Source organism: Oncorhynchus mykiss, chromosome 28 (genome assembly GCF_013265735.2).
Source record: "Oncorhynchus mykiss isolate Arlee chromosome 28, USDA_OmykA_1.1, whole genome shotgun sequence".
In the NCBI taxonomy this organism is placed as follows: domain Eukaryota; kingdom Metazoa; phylum Chordata; class Actinopteri; order Salmoniformes; family Salmonidae; genus Oncorhynchus; species Oncorhynchus mykiss.
This window is the reverse complement of record NC_048592.1, coordinates 32736148-32758741: the sequence shown is the minus strand read 5'-3', so window position 1 is coordinate 32758741 and position 22594 is coordinate 32736148. Positions and strand designations below refer to the sequence as shown.

Genomic DNA, 22594 nt, shown 5'->3' with positions numbered 1-22594 from the left:
CTCAAACTGGTCTTCAACAGTATAGACTTCTTTAATGTTCTGCTCTTATTCACCCTTGTTTCAATGACCTACTTGCAATTTGGATTATGACATGTTATTTACATACATTAGACAACGTCATAATGTAATAATAATAATTAACATAATGTCATAATGTCAGCGTCAACACTGACCAATTAATCAGCGTCAACAAGTATGGCATGTAAAATCAATACCTCTGTGAGATTTACTGACATGCAAATGAACTCCCCATGTACAGTATGCTATTGTGGAAAAATGACCCCAGCCATTATCACCTTAACTGCACTAGCTTCATTCACTTCCGTCAATCTATAGAAATCCCATAACCTACTAGCTATACAATTGTAATGTTATAGCTGAAAAGGGGGAAATATGAAAAATGATTCACACTGACTCGTAGAATCAGTGACAAAATGAACATTTAGAACTGTATTTGTACTGGCCTTGGTTAAAGCTAAACATAAGATAATTAATCCATAGGTTATTTTCAATGTGTTGCCACATTTAATAACATAAATGCCAAGTAACAAACAACATGTACACTAAATAGCCATGTTCCTAACTGCTGTCATGCTCTAACTAGCACATGCGCCAAAGGAGACAGTATAAATTAAACCATTCATCACATCACATTCCCCAAATATTTATCAACGGTATGTTTACATTCAAACCCTGTCTACTGTTATTACATAATGTAGCGATCAAGATGACCATTTAAAATCACAAGTGAACCTTTCGAGTTAGAATAACCCATAAAGTACCTTCTGATCTTCTCAAAACAATTTTTATTATTCATTTTTTATTTAACCTTTATTTAACTAAAGCAAGTCAGTTAAGAACAAATTCTTATTTACAATGACGGCCTACCAAAATGCAAAAGGCCTCCTGCAGGGTAGGGGCTGGGATAAAAAAAAACATTTTTTGGGGGGGCAAAACACACACCATGACCGACAAGAAAGATAACACAACACTACAAAAAGAGAAACCTAAGACAACAACATAGCATGGCAGCAACACATGACAACACAACATAACAACAACATGGTAACAACACAACATGGTAGCAGCACAACATGGTAGCAGCAAAAACCATGGTACAAACATTATTGGGCACAGACAACAACACAAAGGGCAAGAAAGTAGAGTCAAAAATACATCACGCAAAGCAGCCACAACTGTCAGTAAGAGTGTCCATGATTGAGTCTTTGAATGAAGAGACAAAACTGTCCAGTTTGAGTGTTTGCTGCAGCTCGTTCCAGTCACTAGCTGCAGCGAACTGAAAAAAAGAGTGACCCAGGGATGTGTGTGCTTTGGGGACCTTTAACAGAATGTGACTGGCAGAACGGGTGTTGTATGTGGAGGATAAGGGCTGCAGTAGATATCTCATATAGGGGGGAGTGAGGTCTAAACGGTTTTTTTTTTATAAATAATCATCAACCAGTGGGTCTTGCAACGTGTATACAGAGATGACCAGTACCTGTAACTTAATTTTAAATGTAATAACTGCTCTGTGTGTTGCTAATCAACAAGTAAGCCCATAAACAGAAAAAACAACATTCAATGTCTCTTCTAACCATCTTCTTTCATTTTTTTCCTAACACATACACTACCGTTCAAAAGTCCCATAGAAAGGTCCTTGTTTTTGAAAGAAAGGCACATTTTCTATCCATTAAAATAACATCAAATTGATCAAAAATACAGTGTAGACATTGTTAATGTTTTAAATGACTATTGTAACTGGAATGCCAGTCACTCTGATAAAAAATAGAAAAGAATATAGGGCCTAGAGAGCTGCCCTGCTGTACACCACACTTTACATGTTTGACATTAGAGACGCTTCCATAAAAAAAAAAACTTTGAGATCTATTAGATAGATAGCTATGAGTCCACAGTATGGCAGAGGTTGAAAAGCCATAGCACTTACTTTTTTTCAACAACAGTTTATGGTCAGTAATATCAAAGGCTGCACTGAAATCTAACAGTACAGCTCCCACAATGTCAGGAGGTCTATGTGTAGCTGGTGTATAGGAGTCAGGCACAGGACAGCAGATATGAGTAAATAAACATATTTTACTCAACATATAATAAATGTAATACAAAAACAGAGCCCACAATAACAGACCTTCCCACATAGAAACAATCACTCACAAACAAACATGGGGGAACAGAGGGTTAAATAATGAACAGGTAATTGGGGGATTGAAACCAGGTGTGTAAGACAAAGACAAAACAAAAGGAAAATGAAAAGTGGATCGGCGATGGCTAGAAGCCCGGTGACGTTAACCGCAGAACGCCGCCCGAACAAGGAGTACCCCCCCCCCCCCCCCTCTTGACCCCACCGGCTCCAGCAGAGCGCCGACACCGACCTCGGGGATGACCCGGAGGGCGAGGCACAGGGCGATCCGGACGGAGACGGTGGAAATCCCGGAGCAACGAAGGTTCCAGGACGTCCTCCACGTCCTTCACCGGCACCCAGCATCTCTCCTCCGGACCGTACCCCTCCCACTCCACGAGGTACTGAAGGCCCCTTGCCCGACGCCTCAAGTCCAGGATGTCTCGAACAGCATACGCCGGGGCCCCCTCGATGTCCAGAGGGGGTGGAGGAACCTCCCGCACCTCAGCTTCCTGGAGTGGACCAGCCACCACCGGCCTGAGGAGAGACACATGGAACGAGGGATTAATGTGATCTGGGGGAAGCTGTAACCTGTAGCTTACCTCCTTCAGTCTCCTCAGGACTTTAAATGGCCCCACAAACCGCGGACCCAGCTTCCGGCAGGGAAGGCGGAGGAGCAGGTTTCGGGTCGAGAGCCAGACCCGGTCCCCCGGTGCAAACACCGGGGCCTCACTGCGGTGGCGGTCGGCGCTCGCCTTCTGCCGCCTCACTGCCCGTTGCAGGTGCACATGGGCGGCGTCCCAGGTCTCCTCCGAGCGCTTAAACCATTCATCCACCGCAAGAGCTTTGATCTGGCTCTGATGCCACGGTGCCAGAACAGGATGATACCCCAGTACGCACTGGAAAGGAGAGAGACTGGCGGAGTGAGTTTTGGGCCATCTTTGCCCAGGGGTTGAACGCCACCCACTCCCCCGGCCGGGCCTGGCAATATGACTGCAGAAACCTACATCCCGTTACTCTCAGGTGAAAACCTGAGGTGAGGCTGACCGAGACGCCCAGACGTTCCATGAACGCTCTCCAGACCCTAGATGTGATCTGGGGACCCCGATCAGAGACTATATCCTCAGGCACCCCATAGTTTTAATTTTAATTTATAATTTTACCTTTCTTTAACCAGTCAGTTAAGAACAAATTCTAATTTTCAATGACGGCCTAGGAACAGTGGGTTAACTGCCTGTTCAGGGGCAGAACGACAGATCGACCTTGGCAGCTCGGGGGTTTGAACTTGCAACCTTCCGGTTACTAGTCCAACGCTCTAACCACTAGGCTACCCTGCCAGAAGACGTGAGTGAACAGGGCCTCTGCAGTCTATAGGGCTGTAGGGAGACCGGGCAAAGGGAGGAGACGGCAGGACTTAGAAAACCAATCCACAACGACCAGGATCGTGGTGTTGCCCTATGATGAAGGAATGTCTGTCAGGAAGTCCACCGACAGGTGCGACCACGGCCGTTGTGGGTTGGGGTTGTAACTTCCATCTGTGCAGGTGCCAGGGAGACTTGCACTGGGCGCACACCGAGCAGGAGGAAACATAAACCCTCACGTCCTTGGCCAAGATGGACCACCAGTACTTCCCACTAAGTTAACGCACTGTCCGACCGATGCCAGGGTGACCAGAGGAGGGTGACGTGTGGACCAAATATATAAAACAGTTGAGGACAGCAGACGGAACGTACAGGCGCCCAGCTGGACACTGGGGGGGAGTGGGCTCTGTGCGTAACTATGTCCGCGTCCAACAAGTATGGGAGTGTGATCCATGGACCGCTCCTCTGTGTCATACATCCGGGACAGTGCGTCTGCCTTAGTGTTCTGGGAACCTGGTCTGTAGGAGTGAAAACAAAACGGGTAAAGAACATGGCCCACCTTGCCTGGCGAGGACTCAGTCTCCTCGCCGCCCAGATGTACTCCAGATTGCGGTGGTCAGTCCAGATGAGAAAAGGGTGTTTTGCCCCCTCAAGCCAATGTCTCCACGCCTTCAGAGCCTTGACAACAGCCAACAGCTCCCGGTCCCTCACGTCATAATTTCGCTCTGCCGGGCTGTGCTTCTTCGAAAAGAAAGCACAGGGGCGGAGCTTTGGTGGCGTGCCAGAGCTCTGAGAGAGCACGGCTCCTATCCCTGCCTCGGATGCGTCCACCTCCACTATGAATGCCAAAGAAGGATCCAGATGAGCCAGCATGTGAGCCGCGGTAAACAGGTGACCAAAAGCCTTGACTGCCTCAGCCGACCACTGCAGCCGCACCAGTCCCCCCTTCAGCAGTGAGGTAATGGGAGCCGCTACCTGACCAAAACCCAGAATAAACCTGCGGTAGTAGTTGGAAAACCCCAGAAACCGCTGCACTTCCTTTACCGTGGTGGGAGTCGGTCAATTACGCACGGCTGCAATGCGGTCACTCTCCATCTCCACCCCTGAAGTGGAAATGTGGTACCCTAGGAAGGACTGTTGGAACATTTCTCAGCCTTGACGTACAGCTCCAACAGTCGACCAAGCACTCTGCGCACCCGGAACACATGCTCGGTGCTTTTAGCGGAGTATATCATCGAACATCTGATTTGAAAATCATGGGCATTAATATGGAACCCCTTTGCTGCTATAACAGGACACTGATTGACTCTAGATAATAACTTGCTTGGGCTAAGAAACACAAGCAATGGACATTAGACCGGTGGAAATCTGTCCTTTGGTCTGATGAGTCGAAATTTGAGATTTTTGGCTCCAACCGCAGAGTAGGTAAACCGATGATCTCCGCATGTGTGGTTCCCACCGTGAAGCATGGAGGAGGAGTTGTGATGGTGTGGGGGTGCTTTGCTGGTGACAGTGATTTATTCAGAATTCAAGGCACACTGCGCGATGAGACAAGGACATCCCTACCGACCAAGCCCTCCCTAACCCGGACGACGCTAGGCCAATTGTGCGTCGCCCCACGGACCTCCCGGTCGCAGCCGGTTACGACAGAGCCTGGGCGCGAACCCAGGGACTCTGATGGCACAGTACAGCGACCTTAACCACTGCGCCACCCGGGAGGCCCTTTATCTACCTCACTTGCTTTGGCAATGTTAACATATGTTTCCCATGCCAATAAAGACCCTTGAATTGAATTGAATTGATTTGAGAGGAGAGAGAGAGAAAGAGAGAGAGAGAGAGAGAGAAAGGGAGAGAGTGACAGAAAAAGAGAGAGAGCAAGAGGAGAGAGAGAGACAGGGAGAGAGAGAGACCAATGAACAAGTCCACACAGAGAGTCACAGTACCCTGATGTAGGCAAGTATGTATTAGGTGGCTGTGTTTTAACCTTAACCAATATGCTAATAGAATACTGTAAAGGATTTTACTGAATGGTACCCTAACTTCCAACGTGTGTGTGTGTGTTTTTGTGTGTCTATAACATCAGTTCACTAAATCTTTGAAACCAGTTGATAAAGGAATTTATATGTTTAAAGTATTGACTAAAGTCAATACTATATGAAATCATATAAGTGTATGAAATGTGTTAGTCATAATTTAATAATGTATGTGACTAGACCATTGTGTTACTATTTCGCAATATGAGCTGGGTAGAGTTGAGACATTCAAGGCCAACTGAACTGTCGACGTGTGATAACTCTGAAAACTGACAACAGGAAAGAGGGCCCTTTCAAGGCCCCTCAAATCTAGGGAGGAGAGAGAGTGTGTGTGTGTGTGTGTGTGTGTGTGTGTGTGTGTGTGTGTGTGTGTGTGTGTGTGTGTGTGTAGGTGGGGGTGGGAGTTATAAAATGACTGTGTTTGCATTTTTTACCTCAGGGTACTCTCTGAATAAAGGATTGATCTATTGCAGACTGGGGGCTTTGTCTAATTGTTCATTAACCAGGGTCTTACAAACTTCTGGGAATTGGTCAAAGCTGTAGTGATAGTTGAGTTCAACCATTGGGATAAAAATTCTCGTGACACCAGTGTACTATCAAAGTACTAAAACATTTCGCCACACCCACAATAACATCTGCTAAACATGTGTATGTAACAAATTTGATTTGATTTGATTTGAATTATAGGCTATATCAGTACTCCTCCTACTATAGGCTGTCTTATAGTTAGGATTGTTTTGTTTTGTTGTATTAATGGATTTTTGGGGGGTCTTCAGGTCACCATGAGACAGCCTAAATTAAATTCAAGTTCATTTTAAAAACTCATAATCGGTGAGGTAGGTTCTAGTCTCTTATGTAAGCCTTCGTGTTACTAGACTAATGGAGATGTTTGCTGTTGCTCAAATTAGTCCTGTGAACTCCTTGGCTAGCACTCCTTTTGTAAGACATTTTAAGTACATTAGCTTAATCCCAAATAGGCTATCTAGCTCGTAGTGATCCCGAGTGACTGGACTGGGCAGCCATTCATCCATGGGGGAAACACAAGAAGCTGATATCTGTTGTAATGGCTTCCAAACAACTTCTGTGAAATGCAATGGAGTCATTTACCGATATTCCGATTTCTACTGATTAGGAGGACTGGCCAAGGACCATGTTGAGAGTCAACGTGTATGTTTGGATTTCGTGGTTACTCTATACAGGTAATTTAGCTCTCTTGTTCGTAGTGAGTTTGTTGTTGTTGTTGTTGTTCTCTGTGAGGTTTCCTGTGAGGATATACAGTGCACAGAACAGAAAAGTGTTACAAAGAGAATATCAAATTGTTTTATCACGCTAATATTTTCATCAACAGTTTTATGTTCTTTATGACTTGCTTTCTATAGTGTTCAAACTAAACGTCACGAAATAAACTACAAATATCTATTTCTATAATTAAAGCTATTATTTGATTGGTTGATACAGGAAAAGTAGTACAAGTGAACATATCAACCAATTAATTAAACCAATTAATTAAATTAATGTTATACTTCCCTACATATAGACGTGTATTTAACTAGGTAAATGTGGATATATTTGAAAGGAAAATAAAGATTTTAAAAAACAAACTAGTAATCAATGGCATGACATGTGGCAAACTTTTGAATTCATGTTTTCAATGTTTTCAATCTCTTGGTATGGCCAAATTCACATGAAGGAAAAAGAAAAACGGATTCATATCAATAACATATTAATTCCACATAGATAAAAAAAAGAAAAAAAAATGGCCAACTGATTTTAATGCAGGAAGCAAAGATATCTGATTGTTTACATATCTACACAGGTGCCATCTGTGAGGAGGACACTAACACATGTGAACTGCTACCGTGTCAGAATGGTGGCGTCTGCGAGAGCCATCATGGAGGCTACAGGTGCCTCTGCTCTCAACAGAGCCAAGATGGCCATCTGTACGGAGGTGAGAACTGTACAGTCGCCCTTCTGGGCTGCGATGGCAACCACTGCAAGAATGGCAGCATCTGCTCTCCCCTCTTCCTGAACGACCGCCACACCTACACCTGCACCTGCCGTGCGGGCTTCACCGGCTCCAACTGTCAGACGTCCACCATCTTCTCCTTCGAGACCAGCGGCTACATGTACGTGGAGACCCAGCTATCGGACCCTGAAGTACCTCTGAACGTCACCCTAAGCTTCAGGACGGACCGGCACGTCGGCACCCTCCTCCAGCGCCGGGTCGAAGACTTGCTGCTCACCATCGAGCTGGTCGACAGCCACTTACGCCTCAGCATGCTAAGAGGTCAAGAGTCAAGAAGGGCAGTGGTTCTGGAGCTACCGCAGAGCGTGTCGGATGGCCAGTGGCACACAGTGGAGGCCTGGCTGGGCAGTGAGGCGGAGGGAAGCGGGATCAGATTGCGTCAGTCCTCCTGTGATGAGGTGGGCTGCACCAAGGAGTTCCCAACCACCGAGACCCCCCTACTGGAGCAAGGCTCCGGCCTCTCCGAGTCCGGCTCAGTCCGTCACAGCCTCTTCCTAGGAGGTGTGGGACTGGGCTGGGGCTCCGGTGTGGTAGCAGGAAAGAGGATGCCTGAGGCTGCTGACCCTTCTGTCCCACTTGTCCCGCCTGCCCACTTCCTGGGCTGCTTTCGGGACGTGTTTGTGGAGTCACGGCTGGTGGTGCCTGCCCCCGCCAACTCACCGGCTCAGATCAACGTCACAGCGGGGTGCAGCGACAAGGACAAGTGTGACGACAACCCGTGTCAGAACCGGGGGCATTGCATAAACCAGGGATGGAGGAGCTATGTGTGTGAATGCTACAGACCATACAAGGGGACTACTGACTGTGCTGAGGGTAAGGCCTGGAGAGTGTTGTCTGAAAACACTGAAGATGTAGCAGTAAAACCAAAGTAAAGCAGAAACACTGTACAATATGAGAGCCACAGCTTCAGAATGTCATTTCAATGCAATAATACCACATATTATATTAGAGCAATGGTTATGTGCTTCTCCTAAAGCTTGGATAATGTAGCCAAGAACAATGGAAATGGTCATTTTTGCCTGATTTACAGGTCAACAGTTCAGCCTCAGGATCACTCCAAAATCTGGATGGCTGGATTTGTAATGTGGCACCGAACAGGTGGATAAAGTAGCCTGTGGTAGACTGCAAAGGAGCTTAGAGAACTAGTAAAAATAGCATATACAGTACACACACACACACACACACACACACACACACACACACACACTCATAAACACACATGTATGCGCACACACAGGTACACACACAGGTACACACACACAGGCACACATGAACGTACACACATAAACTCAAACACACAGAGGCAGAGAGAAGCAAATCAAATAACACCTGGCCTTAGGATTAAGGAAACATTTAAGGAGCCGACTGGGAGAGCTTTTACTTTCCAGAAAACAGGGGTTCCCAAGGACTCCCGCCACAACGCTTTAACGTGAGACCATGCTATTGTCTTTGTGTTTTGACACCATCTCTCTCTGTTAGTTCTTCATCTATGCATTAAATAATTGGGAGGACATAGTTTGCAACTTTATTTATTTTTCTAAAACTCTCTCTCTCTCTGTATCAACACAGAGTACATCACCGCCAAGTTCGGGTACGAGGACGTAGCAAGCTATGCCGTCTTCTCCTTGGACGATCCCCTGGGTTCTGGCACCATCACCATATCCATGTTTGTGCGTACCCGGCGCCCCAGTGGCCTTCTCCTGGTCCTGGCTAACAGCACCAGCCAGTACCTCCGCCTGTGGCTGGATGACGGCCGGGTCAAAGTTCAGGTGAACAATTTTGAGAGCCTGGCGGGAAGCAAAGTGGTCAGTGATGGCCACTTTCACTTGGTGACGGTGCAGCTGGAGGGCGACTCTGTGACCCTGTTCCAGTCGGCCCAGAGCCATGGAACCATTCCCATCCGGCCCGTGGTGGCGCAGCCAGGGGACCTGGTCTACGTTGGGGGCTTGTCTGACCAGAGAGCCTCGGCCTCCTTCGGGGGTTACCTGAAAGGCTGTATCCAGGACCTGAGAATAAACAATAAACGGCTGCAGTTCTTTCCCATAGGAACTTCAGTGGCCTCATACGGTGTGGAGGAGCTGGTCAACGTCACACAGGGATGTATGAGTGACAACGTCTGCAGTGTGAGTAGCTGGACATACACTATACTATATACTACATACTATACTGACAAACCACAGTTGCCCCATGACAAACCACAGTATATACTACATACTATACTGATAAACCACAGTTGCCCCATGACTCAACACAGTTGCCCCATGACAAAACCCCAGTTGCCCCATGACAATGCCAGTTGCCCCATGACTCACCACAGTTGCCCCATGACAACACCACAGTTGCCTCATGACAATACCACAGTTACCTCATGACAACACCACTGAGTTTATAAACCCAAAGTTCCTAGCAGCCAATACTTCCTGGGATGACCGCGAAGCAGACCAAACAGACCATACTGGGATTTGGGGTTTGGGAAGTCAATGAAAGACTGAAATATAACTTCCTTAGAGTGACAGACACATCTAGCCGCACTGCTAAATGTCCCTATCCTGTGCACTTTAACATTCATTCGCAACAAACATTTAGCCTTGTTCAAATAATTACCCCGTTTTACCATTTTGGCTTTGTGCAGCTCTTTTCTGGTGGCTAGGTGTTCTTGGCACATTCTATTACCCTTAATCTGGAGGGGTTTTGGATGATATCACCTCTGTCCAGCATGTAGGCGAAATGGATTTCCCTAACTCTAAATATTATGGTAAAATGTACTATGCACATATGAGTATCTTTACAGCCTACCTGCCTTGTATATTTGGAACTGGCCATTCCCTTCTGAGTGCCATGCTTTTGGCTTTAGTTAACCCTTGATATGAGTTGCTGTCACGTTCTGACCTTAGTTCCTTTGTTATGTCTTTGTTTTAGTTGGGTCAGGGCGTGAGTTGGGGTGGGTAGTCTATGTTCTTTTTTCTATGTTGTGTTTGGCCTGGTATGGTTCTCAATCAGAGGCAGGTGTCGTTCATTGTCTCTGATTGAGAATCATACTTAGGTAGCCTTTTCCCACCTGTGTTTTGTGGGTGATTATTTTGTGTCTTCACCAGACAGGACTGTTTCGTTGTCGTTTCGTTCTTTCACTTTGTTGTTTTGTTATTCAGTTGATTTATTAAATATTAACATGGACACATACCACGCTGCGCATTGGTCCGATCTTGACTACTCCTCAGAGGAGGACGAATTACGTTACAGAATCACCCACCCACCAACCAAGGACCAAGCAGCTTGATATCGGGCAGCAGCGATCTCTGGACTCATGGACATGGGAGGAGATTTTGGACGGAAAAGGGCCCTGGGCACAGGCTGGGGAATATCGCCGCCCCAAGGCAGAGCTGGAGGCAGCGATATGAGGAGGCAGCACAGCAGCGCGACAGACACGAGAGGCAGCCCCAAAAACATTTGGGGGGGGGGGACACGGGGAGTGTGGCAGAGTCAGGTTGGAGACCTGAGCCCACTCCTCATGCTTACCGGAAGAAGCACAGTACTGGTCAGGCACCGTGTTATGCGGTCAAATGCAAGGTGTCGCCAGTACGCGCTCATAGCCGGTGGGCTATAGGCCAGCACCCCGCAAGTGCCAAGCGAGAGTGGGCATCCAGCCAGGGCGTGTTGTGCCAGCCCAGCGTGTTTGGTCTCCAGTACGCCGTTTCGGCCCAGGGTATCCTGCGCCGGCGCTGCGTGCTGTGTCTCCGGGGCGCTGGGAGGGTGCAGTGCGTCCTATGCCTGCGCTCCGCCCGTGCTGGGCGAATGTGGGTATTGAGCCTAAGGGAGAGGTGCGAGTGGTATGCAGAGGATCTCCAGTGCTCACCCACAGCCTGGTTTAACCTGTGCCTGCACTCTGGATGGTCCCGGGCTGAAATGGTGATCCAGCCGGGAGGAGTGGTGCCAAGGCTGCGCACCAGGGCTCCAGTGCTCCCCCACAGCCCGGTCCATCCGGTGCCTCCTCCAAGCAGCAGGCCTCCTGTAGGTCTCCTCAGTCTGGTGGGTCCTGTGGCAGCCCCACGTACCAGGCTGTCTCTCCGTCTCCTCCCTCCAGATTCATCCGTCTGTCCTGAGCGGCCAGAGCCGCCCATCTGTCCTGAGCTGCCAGAGCCGCCAATCTGTCCTGAGCTGCCGGAGTCGCCCGTCTGTCCTGAGCTGCCGGAGTCGCCCGTCTGTCCTGAGCTGCCGGAGTCGCCCGTCTGTCCTGAGCTGCCGGAGTCGCCCGTCTGTCCTGAGCTGCCGGAGTCGCCCGTCTGTCAAGAGCTGCCGGAGTCGCCCGTCAGTCAGGAGCTGCCGGAATCGCCCTTCACTCCAGCGCTGCCAGAATCGCACTTCACTCCCGCCTGTCTCATTCCAACGACGATCGTTACAGTTGCTGCTCCTCTGCTATGTAGACGTCAGTTATATTTTATGTTGAGGCTTTAGAAAAGTTTACTTTTATTAATTTACAGACATTATAATATTTTATGCAACTTTATGGCTTGAATCCTCTTACATTGTTAATAACTTAAAGTTTGGGGAAATAAAAACCCTACTACAGTGTTTGCACCCTACTTTGTTGTCTCATTGCCTGCTTGGTCCTTAACCTTCACATAGCAGTTCATTTTCTCTAATTTCCGCGCATGATCGAAGCTAGTTAACATCGCCATGACATTGCCTACAAGTGTGATGGGGGGTTCTATTTGAGAATCAGTTTCTGGAGCTCTGCAAGTATATTCTCTTTGACAACATACAGTTGAAGTCAGAAGTTTACATACACTTAGGTTGGAGTCATTAAAAATCGTTTTTCAACCATTCCACAAATTTCTTGTTAATAATTTTGGCAAGTCGGTTAGTGTCACGTCCTGACCTTAGTTCCTTTTTTATGTCTCTATTTTAGGTTGGTCAGGGCGTGAGTTGAGGTGGGCATTCTATGTTTTGTTCTATGTTTGTATTTCTAGGTGTTTGGCCTGGTATGGTTCCCAATCAGGGGCAGCTGTCAATCGTTGTCTCTGATTGAGAACCATACTTAGGCAGCCTGTTTTCGCCCTTGAGTTGTGGGTAGTTGTTTTCTGTCTCTGTCCCAGACAGGACTGTTTCGTTTGTTCCGTTTTGTTCTTTTTGTTCTAGTGTTCAGTGTAATTAAAAGATCATGAACACGTACCGCACTGCACCTTGGTCCTCTCCTTGTTCCACCAACGACAACCGTTACAGTTAGGACATCTACTTTGTGCATTTCACAAGTCATTTTTCCAACAATTGTTTACAGACAGATTATTTAACTTAAAATTCAAGGTGTCACAATTCCAGTGGGTCAGAAGTTTACATACACTAAGTTGACTGTGCCTTTAAACAGCTTGGAAAATTCCAGAAAATTATGTCATGGCTTTAGATGCTTCTGATAGGCTAATTGACATAATTTTAGTCAATTGGAGGTGTACCTGTGGATGCATTTCAAGGCCTAACTTCAAACGCAGTGCCTCTTCGCTTGACATCATGGGGAAATCAGCAAAAACCTCAGAAAAAAAATTGTAGACTTCCACAAGTCTGGTTCATCCTTGGGAGCAATTTCCAAACACCTGAAGGTACCACGTTCATCTGTACAAACAATAGTACGCAAGTATAAACACCATGGGACCACGCAGACGTCATACCGCTCAGAAAGAAGTTTTGTCTCCTAGAGATGAACGTGCTTTGTTGTGAAAAGTGCAAATCGATCCCAGAACAACAGCAAAGGACCTTGTGAAGGTGCTGGAGGAAACAGGTACAAAATTATCTATATCCACAGTAAAACAAGTCCTAAATCGACATAACCTGAAAGGCCACTCAGCAAGGAAGACGTCACTGCTCCAAAACCACCATAAAAAAAGCCAGACTATGGTTTGCAAATGCATATGGGGACAAAGATCGTACTTTTTGGAGAAATGTGGTCTGGTGAAACAAAAATAGAGCTGCTTGGCTGTAATGACCATCGTTATGTTTGGAGGTAAAAGGGGAGGCTTGCAAGCCGAAGAACATGATCCCAACTATGAAACACGGGGTGGGGTGTTGTGGGGGTGCTTTGGGAGTGCTTTGCTGCAGGAGGGACTGGTGCAGTTCACAAAGTAGATGGCATCATGGGGGAGGATAATTATGTGGATATATTGAAGCAACATCTCAAGACATGTTAAAGCTTGGTCGCAAATGGGTCTTCCAAGTAGACAGTGACCCAATCATACATCCAAAGATGTGGCAAAATGGCTTAAGGACAACAAAGTCAAGGTATTGGAGTGGCCATCACAAAGCCCTGACCTCAATCCTATAGAACATTTGTGGGCAGAACTGAAAAAGCGTGTGCGAGCAAGGAGGCCTACAAACATGACTCAGTTACACCAGCTCTGTCAGGAGGAATGGGCCAAAATTCACCCAACTTACTGTGGGAAGCTTGTGGAAGGCTACCTGCAACGTTTGACCCAAGTTAAACAATTTAAAGGCAATGCTACCAAATACTAATTAAGTGTATGTAAACTTCAGACCCAGTGAGAATAATAAAAAAACATTTAAAGCTGAAATAAATAATTCTCTCTACTATTATTCTGACATTTCACATTCTTAAAATAAAGTGGTGATCCTAACTGACCTGAGACAGGGAATTTTTACTCTGATTAAATGTCAGGAATTGTGAAAAAATTTGTTTAAATGTATTTGACTATAAGGTGTATGGGAACTTCCGACTTCAACTGTAGTTGCCCAATGACTCTGCACAACCTCCCCATGACAACACAGTTGCCCCATGACATTTTCCATGACAAAGTCAACTGCTTGACATAGTTATTATTTGTCTCCTCCAGAACATCCCATGTCTGAACGGCGGAGTGTGCTACTCCATGTGGGACGACTTTATCTGCAATTGCCCACCCAACATTGCAGGGCGGCGCTGTGAGGTGGTCAAGTGGTGTGAGCTGTCTCCGTGCCCCTCGACCGCAGCCTGCCAGACCCTCTCACAGGGCTTTGAGTGTGAGTTCCTAGTTCGGGAACCCCTTTCTGAAGAGATTATCAATCAAGCAATGTAATCCATTCTGCAAAAATCAAAAGTCAAATTTTACTATTACTCATATCAATGTTTCTCAAACCTCTCTTTTAATACCGCCTGCAAGGTCCAGTTACACTATATTTATAATTGTATGTGGACACCCCTTTAAATTAGTAGATTTGGCTATTACAGTCACACCGTTGCTGACAGGTGTATAAAATTGAGCACACAGCTATACAATCTCCATAAACAAACATTGGCAGTAGAATGGACTGTCTGAAGAGCTCAGTGATTTTCAATGTGGCACCGTCATAGGATGCCACCTTTCCAACAAGTCAGTTCGTCAAATTTCTGCCCTGCTGGGGCTGCTCCGGTCAACTGCAAGTGCTGTTATTGTGAAGTGGAAACATCTAGCAGCAACAACAGCTCAGCCACACAAGCTAGGCCACACAAACGGGATCGCCGAGTGTTGAAGGAAATATCGTCTGTCTTCAGTTGCAACACTCACTACAGAGTTCCAAACTGCCTCTGGAAGCAACGTCAGCACAATAACTGTTCGTCGGGAGCTTCATGAAATGTGTTTCCATGGTCGAGCAGCCGCACACAAGCCTAAATGTCGGCTGGAGTGGTGTAAAGCTCACCGCCATTGGACTCTTGTTCTCTGGAGTGATGAATCACACTTCACCATCTGGCAGTCCGATGGACGAATCTGGGTTTGGAGGATGCCAGGAGGACACTACCTGCCCCAATGCATAGTGCCAACTATAAAGTTTGGTGGAGGAGGAATAATGGTCTGGGGCTGTTTTTCATGGTTTGGCTAGGCCCCTTAGCTCCAGTGAAGGGAAATCTTAACGCAACAGCATACAATGATTCTGTGCTTCCGACTTTGTGGCAACAGTTTGGGGAAGGCCCTTTCCTGTTTTAGCATGAAAATGTCCCTGTGCACAAAGCGAGGTCCATTCAGAAATGGTTTGTTGAGATCAGTGTGGAAGAACTTGACTGGCCTGCACAGAGCCCTGACCTCAACCCCATCTAACACCTTTGGGATGAATTGGAACACCGACTGCGAGCCAGACTTAATCGCCCAACATCAGTGCACAACCTCACTAATGCTCTTGTGGCTGAATGGAAGCAAGTCCCCAAAGAAATGTTCCAACATCTAGTAGAAAGCCTTCCCAGAAGAGTGGAGGCTGTTATAGCAGCAAAGGGAGGATCAACTCCATGTTAATGCCCAGGATTTTGGAATGAGATGTTTGACGAGCACGTGTCCACATACTTTTGGTCATGTAGTGTATTTGACCTAATCCAGTATCAGTGCACCTGATTCAATTACCGGTAGTTCACTAATCATCAAGCCCTTCATTAGCTGAATCCACTCTGCTTGACGAGTTGAATCATGTCTGCTTAATTAGTTGAATTAAGTTCGCTGTACTTAAATAGATACGTGGAACTGGCTGGGGGTTCTTGAAGAGAGGCCAGGGAAACATAGACATGTAGCAATTTCTTCTCTGTATTTGGCGTATTCTATATAGAGCAGACTAGTATGTCGGCCTATTCAGTGTGTATCCACTGAATGGGCTGTTGATTATCCTCCCTGTGTTTCCTTATCTGAGGGCTTAACTAGAGTAAAGGTAAATACAGTAGAGACTTAGGGCAGAAGGAGAAGCCCAACACAGAATTCCCATGAGCCAATGAGCCAAGTTTATCCCCCCAGATTAACCATACCACCACATGATTCAAGAGGTTAAGGTACCAGAATTGTTTCAAGTAATGCTCCTATTTGTTCAATAGGCAATTAAAAGATAAGGTCTCTATATGGTTCCTTACCCTGAAAGTAGTCTATGGGCTAGGAGAGACTGTAATCCATGGTGTGGATTTCTTTAAACAGCCACCTTTAACTTCAGTAACTTTGCCCAGGGCTAACCACAAATCAATGGGAGAGATGGGGGCAACGGTTAATGACTCAGTTACTTGAAAGGGGTTTTAGCCCAAAATGTTGAACATTGCACTTGCCCCATCTCTCTCGTTGATTTTTGGTTGCTTCTTGTGCCACTGAGGATATTTCAGTTACAGATTTCGTTGTTTTAAGCCTCTTCTGTTTTGCATCCCAGGTGTGTCCAACGTGACACTTCGGAATGACAGCATACTTTCCTACAGAGGCAACGGAAAGATCAGGCACCACCTCAGCAGCGTCCTCCTAAGTGTGCGAACCAGACAAACGAACGCCACCCTCCTACACACCAAGAAAGGCTCTGAGTTCATCACCATCTCCCTCCAGGACTCTCACCTCCTGCTAGAACTACAGGCCGGTGGTGGTGAGGCCTCCCCCAAGCTCACTGCCCAGAGCCGGGGCCTGGTCAGCGACGGCAAGTGGCACATGGTGGAGCTCTCCATGGAAGCCCCGGATCTACAGACCTCCAGGTGGATCATTGTCCTGGATGGGGGAAGAGATGGAGTAGAGGAGGAGCATGTTGTGTCCAAAGTCGCCTCTGGGAGCCTGGCCTTCCTCAGGGAGGGAGTGGACATCCTCCTGGGAGGTCTGGGGCCAGAGGCTGGGGGGAATTTGGATGGATGTCTGGGCCCTGTCCAGATCGGGGGGCTCCCACTGCCCTACTATGGAGATACTGACCTGAACCTTCCCAGGCCCCAAGAAGGGCAGTTTGTGAGGACCCCCAGTGCCGTCACCCCCCTATATGGCTGCCGGGGGGCTAGTGTGTGCACGCCGAACCCTTGTCTAAACCATGGGGTGTGTGAGGAACTCTTTGACCTCTCCCTCTGCAGGTGCCCTCCTGAGTGGATGGGGCCACAATGCCAGAATGACGTGGACACCTGCGCCGTCAAGCCCTGTGTCCATGGCAACTGCAGTGTGTTGGGGGAGGGATATCTATGTGCGTGTGAGCCGGGGTATGGGGGGACCAGGTGTGAGAAGGACGTGGACACGTGTGAGAACAACAAGTGCGGCCCGGAGGCCACCTGTCTCAGAGGCCTCCTGAACTATGCCTGCCACTGCCCCAGGAACATGACCGGGCCCTTCTGCGAGTAAGTCTCAAACGCTTCCCATATTCCCCCCCAACCTTAACCCATCCTAACCCTAATTTATCTTAAAGAACATAGAACAAATCAAAAAACAAATCTGCAAGAACTAAACAAAACAATCCAAAGCTATAACTCAATTGTGTATGAGTTATTGCATATGTCACATCATATGTCAAGGGTAATATGAACACAATTTTTTAAATTTTACCTTTATTTAACTAGGCAAGTCAGTTAAGAACAAATTCTTATTTTAAATGACGGCCTAGGAACAGTGGGTTAACTGCCTGTTCGGGGGCAGAACGAAAGATTTGTACCTTGTCAGCTCGGAGGTTTAAACTTGCAACCTTCCGATTACTAGTCCACTGCTCTAACCACTAGGCTACCCTGCCGCCCCAAATGGATGCCTGATTAATCATTCTCTTTTAGTGAAAAGGTGCCAGAAGTCCCATGGTACATCGAAAAGATACCGTAAGTTATTTCAAGTTCTTTCAAGTAATTTTAAATGATATCCTCTCAAGCCAATACTAGCTCACATCTGTGGTGATTAGACACATCAACTTAATCAACTAACAATTCTGTTTGAGCCATTTCGCCAGCTATCAAACTCCTAACTGTCAGGTAACTGATGCTTGTATGTTTGTGTCGCTGAACTCTAGATACCCCAACCTGCCCACGTCCGTGTGTCCTGGAGACAGATGGAATTACAGCTGCTTCAACGGGGGGAACTGCTCTAAGCAAGACTACACCTGTGACTGTCTGCCCGGTTTTATAGGGCAATGGTAAGCCATGAATATAAACAATAGTAAATCTGTAGTAAACACTTGTGTCAATGAATTTCAATGAAACCTAAGGGTAATTACTATGTAATTCAGGCATTCTTGAAAATCTGGACAATCCTTGTCCTAAGCAAAGGATTCCAATTTCAACCTCGGAAACTCAAAATGTTAGAAACTTGGATCTGAAAACGGATCTCATGTAGTTTATTGGAATAAACCTTTGTGACTTCGAAGAATATGTATCTTAAAACTGTGACTCCTTAAAGATGTGTCCCAAGGTTTGGTAAACTCCATCAGATTTGTCAAACATCCTAAATTATTGAGGAATGAGCAGGGTCAACTTCCTTAATTTCATGTTTACATATAGTGTAACAAGACAACTCAGGGTCCGGAAAGTTCTCTACTTTTGATAGATTTAAACAAATTATATTGATATCACCATGGTAAACAAAAAACATTACCTGTCAACTCCCTCTCCCTTGAAGATTTAGATAGAATATTAATGATCAAATATGTTAATTTTAATTAGGTTTTAGAGTCATAAAGCAAATGGAAATAAAACAAAATTGCTACTCAGTATACCACATGAATGAAGAAGAAAAATGATTGTACCAATTTTTATTATATAGGGGCGTGGTTAAGTATTAGCATAGATAGACAGAACACTACCTAATCCCTAGGAGGCAGCAGCAACCAACTGCAGATGCTGTGCCTAGCCTTGATAATTGCACAGGTGTGGGTAATTAAAAATTATCGGCAATCAGTAAGAGAGAAGTGTCCAGAAGCCTCTTGGGCTGCCAGTGTTTGTTTTGGGGTTATCTTTTTGGAGCATGAATTTTTTAAATTTAGTTTTTTGTACATATTTATTTTGTTAACAATTCAATAGCCTGCTTGGGCTGGCCGACCCAGGAGTCAGGATGGAGGAGGCCCAGGACCTAGGTAAGGTTGCTGTCTCCTGGAGGCAAATGCATACAACACAGTCCGTATACTCCGACGTCTCTCATAAATCTACACACAAGAAAATGACGCCCGGAGCAGAAGGCAGATGTTTTACATGCCACCAACCGATTGTGTTTTTTTGCTCATTTTTAACTTATTTTTTACTCATTCTGTACATAATGTTGCCGCTACCGTCTCTTATGACCGAAAATAACTTCTAGACATCAGGACTGCGATTCCTCACCACGGACTAGCAGAATCCTTTTTCTTCTTTCACGACTCAAAACAAACCCGAGGCGGAGGATATACGGCTCCCTCGGGAACAGGCCCAAATCCCCATGATCTGTGTGAAGAGGAGGTGGAGAAAGAGAGGCCAGAAAGCGGGGTGCCTGCTGAGAATTCGAAAGTGATCGATTAAACCCCACTATCCCTCAATTCTGCAAGTAAACGTGCAATCTTTGGACAATAAAATCGACGGGTTACGGAGAAGGTTAAACTACCAACGGGACATTAAAAACTGTAACATCTTATGCTTCATGGAGTCGTGGCTGAACGACGACAATATCAACATACAGCTGGCTGGTTATACGATGTACTGGCAGGATAGAACAGCAGCGTCTGGTAAGACAAGGGGCAGCGGACTATGTATTTTTGAAAATAACAGCTGGTGCACAATATCTAAGAAAGTCTCGAGCTATTGCTCACCTGAGGTTGAGTATATCATGATAAGCTGTAGACCACACTACCTACCGAGAGGGATCTCATCTTTATTCTTTGTAGCTGTTTTACATACCACCTCAGTCAGAGGTTGGCACTAAAATAGCATGAATGAGCTGTATTCCGCCATAAGCAAACAAGAAAACACTCACCCAGAGGTGGCGCTCCTAGTCGGAGACTTTAATGCAGGGAAACTTAAATCAGTTTTAACCAATTTTTTATCAGCATGTTAAATGTGCAACTAGAGTGAAAATAACTCTGGACCACCTATACTTCACACACAGAGACGCATACAAAGCTCGCCCTCCATTTGGCAAATCTCACCATAATTCCATCCTCCTGATTCCTGCTTACAAGCAAAAAATGTAAGCAGGAAGCACCAGTTACTAGAAAAATAAATGTGGTCAGATGAAGCATATGCTAAGCTACAGGACTGTTTTGCTAGCACAGACTGGAATATGTTCCGGGATTCCTCCAATGGCATTGAGGAGGATTCCACATCTGTCATTGGCTTCATCAATAAGTGCATTGATGACGTCCTCCCCACAGTGATCGTACGTACATACCCCAACCAGAAGCTATGGATTACAGGCAGCATCCACACTGAGCTAAAGGCTAGAGCTACCGCTTACAAGGAGCGGGACTCTAACCCGGAAGCTTATAAGAAATTCCTCTATGCCCTCTGACGAACCATTAAACAGGCACAGTGTCAATACAGGACTAAGATTGAGTCATACTATACCGACTCTGATCCTCGTCGGATGTGGCAGGGCTTGCAAACCATTACAGACTACAAAGGGAAGCACAGACAAGAGCTGCCCAGTGACATGGGCCTACCAGACGAGCTAAACTACTTATATGCTCGCTTTGAGGCAAATAACACTGAAACATGCATGAGAGCACCAGCTGTACTGGGAGACTGTGTGATCACGCTCTCCGCAGCCAATGTGAGTAACACCTTTAGACAGGTCAACATTCACAAGGCCACAGGGCCAGACAGATTACCAGGACATGTACTGCGAGCATGCGCTGACCAACTAGCAAGTGTCTTCACTGACATTTTCAACCTCTCCCTCAGATGACACAACAGTGGTAGGCCTGATCTCAGACAACAATGAGACAGCCTATAGGGAGGAGGTCAGAGACCTGGCCGTCTGGTGCCAGAACAACAACCTCTCCCTCAACGTGATCAAGACAAAGGAAATGATTGTGGACTACAGGAAAAAGAGGACAGAGCACGACCCCATTCTCATCGACAGGGGCTGTAGTGGAGCAGGTTGAGAGATTCAAGTTCCTTGGTGTCCACATCACCAACAAACTAACATGGTCCAAGCACACCAAAACAGTCATGAAGCGGGCATGACAAAACTTATTTTCCCCTTTTCAGTCTCCCTCAGGAGACTGAAAAGATTTGGCATGGGTCCTCAGATCCTCAATAGGTTCTACAGCTGCACCATCGAGAGCATGGTGGTTGCATCACTGCCTGGTATGGAAACTGCTCAGCACTACAGAGGGTAATGCGAACGGCCCAGTACATCACTGGAGCCAAGGTTCCTGCCATCCAGGACCTCTACACCGGGTGGTGTCAGAGGAAGGCCCTAAAAATTGTCAAAGACTCCAGCTACCCTAGTCATAGACTGTTCTCTCACGGTAAGTGGTACTGGAGCGCCATGTCTAGGTTCAAGAGGCTTCTAAACAGCTTCTAGCCCCAAGCCATAAGACTCCTGAGCATCCAGTCAAATGTCTACCCAGACTATATGTATTGACCCCCCCCTCTACACCACTGCCACTCTGTTGTCATCTATGCATAGTCACTTTAATAACTCTACCTACATCTACATACTACCTCAACTAACTGGTGCCCCCACACATCGACTCTGTACTGGCACCCTCCTGTAAATATTGTATTTTTTTACTGCTGCTCTTTAATTGCTTGTTACTTTTATCTCTTATTCTTATCCATATTTTTCTTAAACGGCGCTGTTGGTTAGGGGCTTGTAAGAAAACATTTCACTGTAAGCTCTACTACACCTGTTGTATTCAGAGCATGTGACTAATAAAGTTGGATTTGATTTGATTTGAAATGAACACATTAAATCAGGTTACAGACCATTTAGCTAGGCCTAGGACTCCTAGACTTAGAAAGTGTACCAAACTCAGTTGGCTAGCTAGTTGGTTTTGTAACACAATGTATATGTATATAATAATGTAATTAATATTATTAAAATATGCAATTCTTGTTAAATATATAACTAATATATAAGTATATTTCATGAAATCCCCCGTGTGTAACAGGTGTGAGGTAGACTTTGATGAGTGTGCGTCGGGCCCCTGTGAATACGGAGGCTACTGCCACAACCTCGTCAACCACTTCCTCTGTATATGTGAGATGAACTTCTCAGGTGACCAGTGCCAGATCGATGTCAGCGACTTCTACTTGTACCTGGCCTTGTTGCAATTCCAATATGTGTTCCAGCTCATGTCCTACCTTATCTTGCACCTCGACGATGGCCCAGAGATCGACTGGGGACAACTGCAAAGAGATGACGACTAG

At 46.2% G+C, this 22594-nt stretch overlaps 1 protein-coding gene across 1 annotated transcript; it reads left to right on the top strand.

The window, feature by feature from the left end:
* Positions 1 to 7301: 7301 nt before the first annotated feature.
* On the top strand, positions 7302 to 22594 carry LOC110509013 (protein crumbs homolog 1-like). The gene is made up of 6 exons (XM_036966335.1): positions 7302 to 8367; positions 9124 to 9677; positions 14391 to 14556; positions 16684 to 17611; positions 18265 to 18387; positions 22336 to 22594. Exons 1-6 carry the CDS (start codon positions 7302 to 7304, stop codon positions 22592 to 22594), a joined length of 3096 nt encoding a protein of 1031 aa, XP_036822230.1.

Coding starts and splice junctions, on each gene's coding strand:
- LOC110509013 (XM_036966335.1), top strand. CDS start 7,302: ATGCAGGAAGCAAAGATATCTGATTGTTTACATATCTACACAGGTGCC. Junction 9,678..14,390: donor TGAGTGACAACGTCTGCAGT/GTGAGTAGCTGG, acceptor TGTCTCCTCCAG/AACATCCCATGTCTGAACGG. Junction 18,388..22,335: donor CCCGGTTTTATAGGGCAATG/GTAAGCCATGAA, acceptor CGTGTGTAACAG/GTGTGAGGTAGACTTTGATG.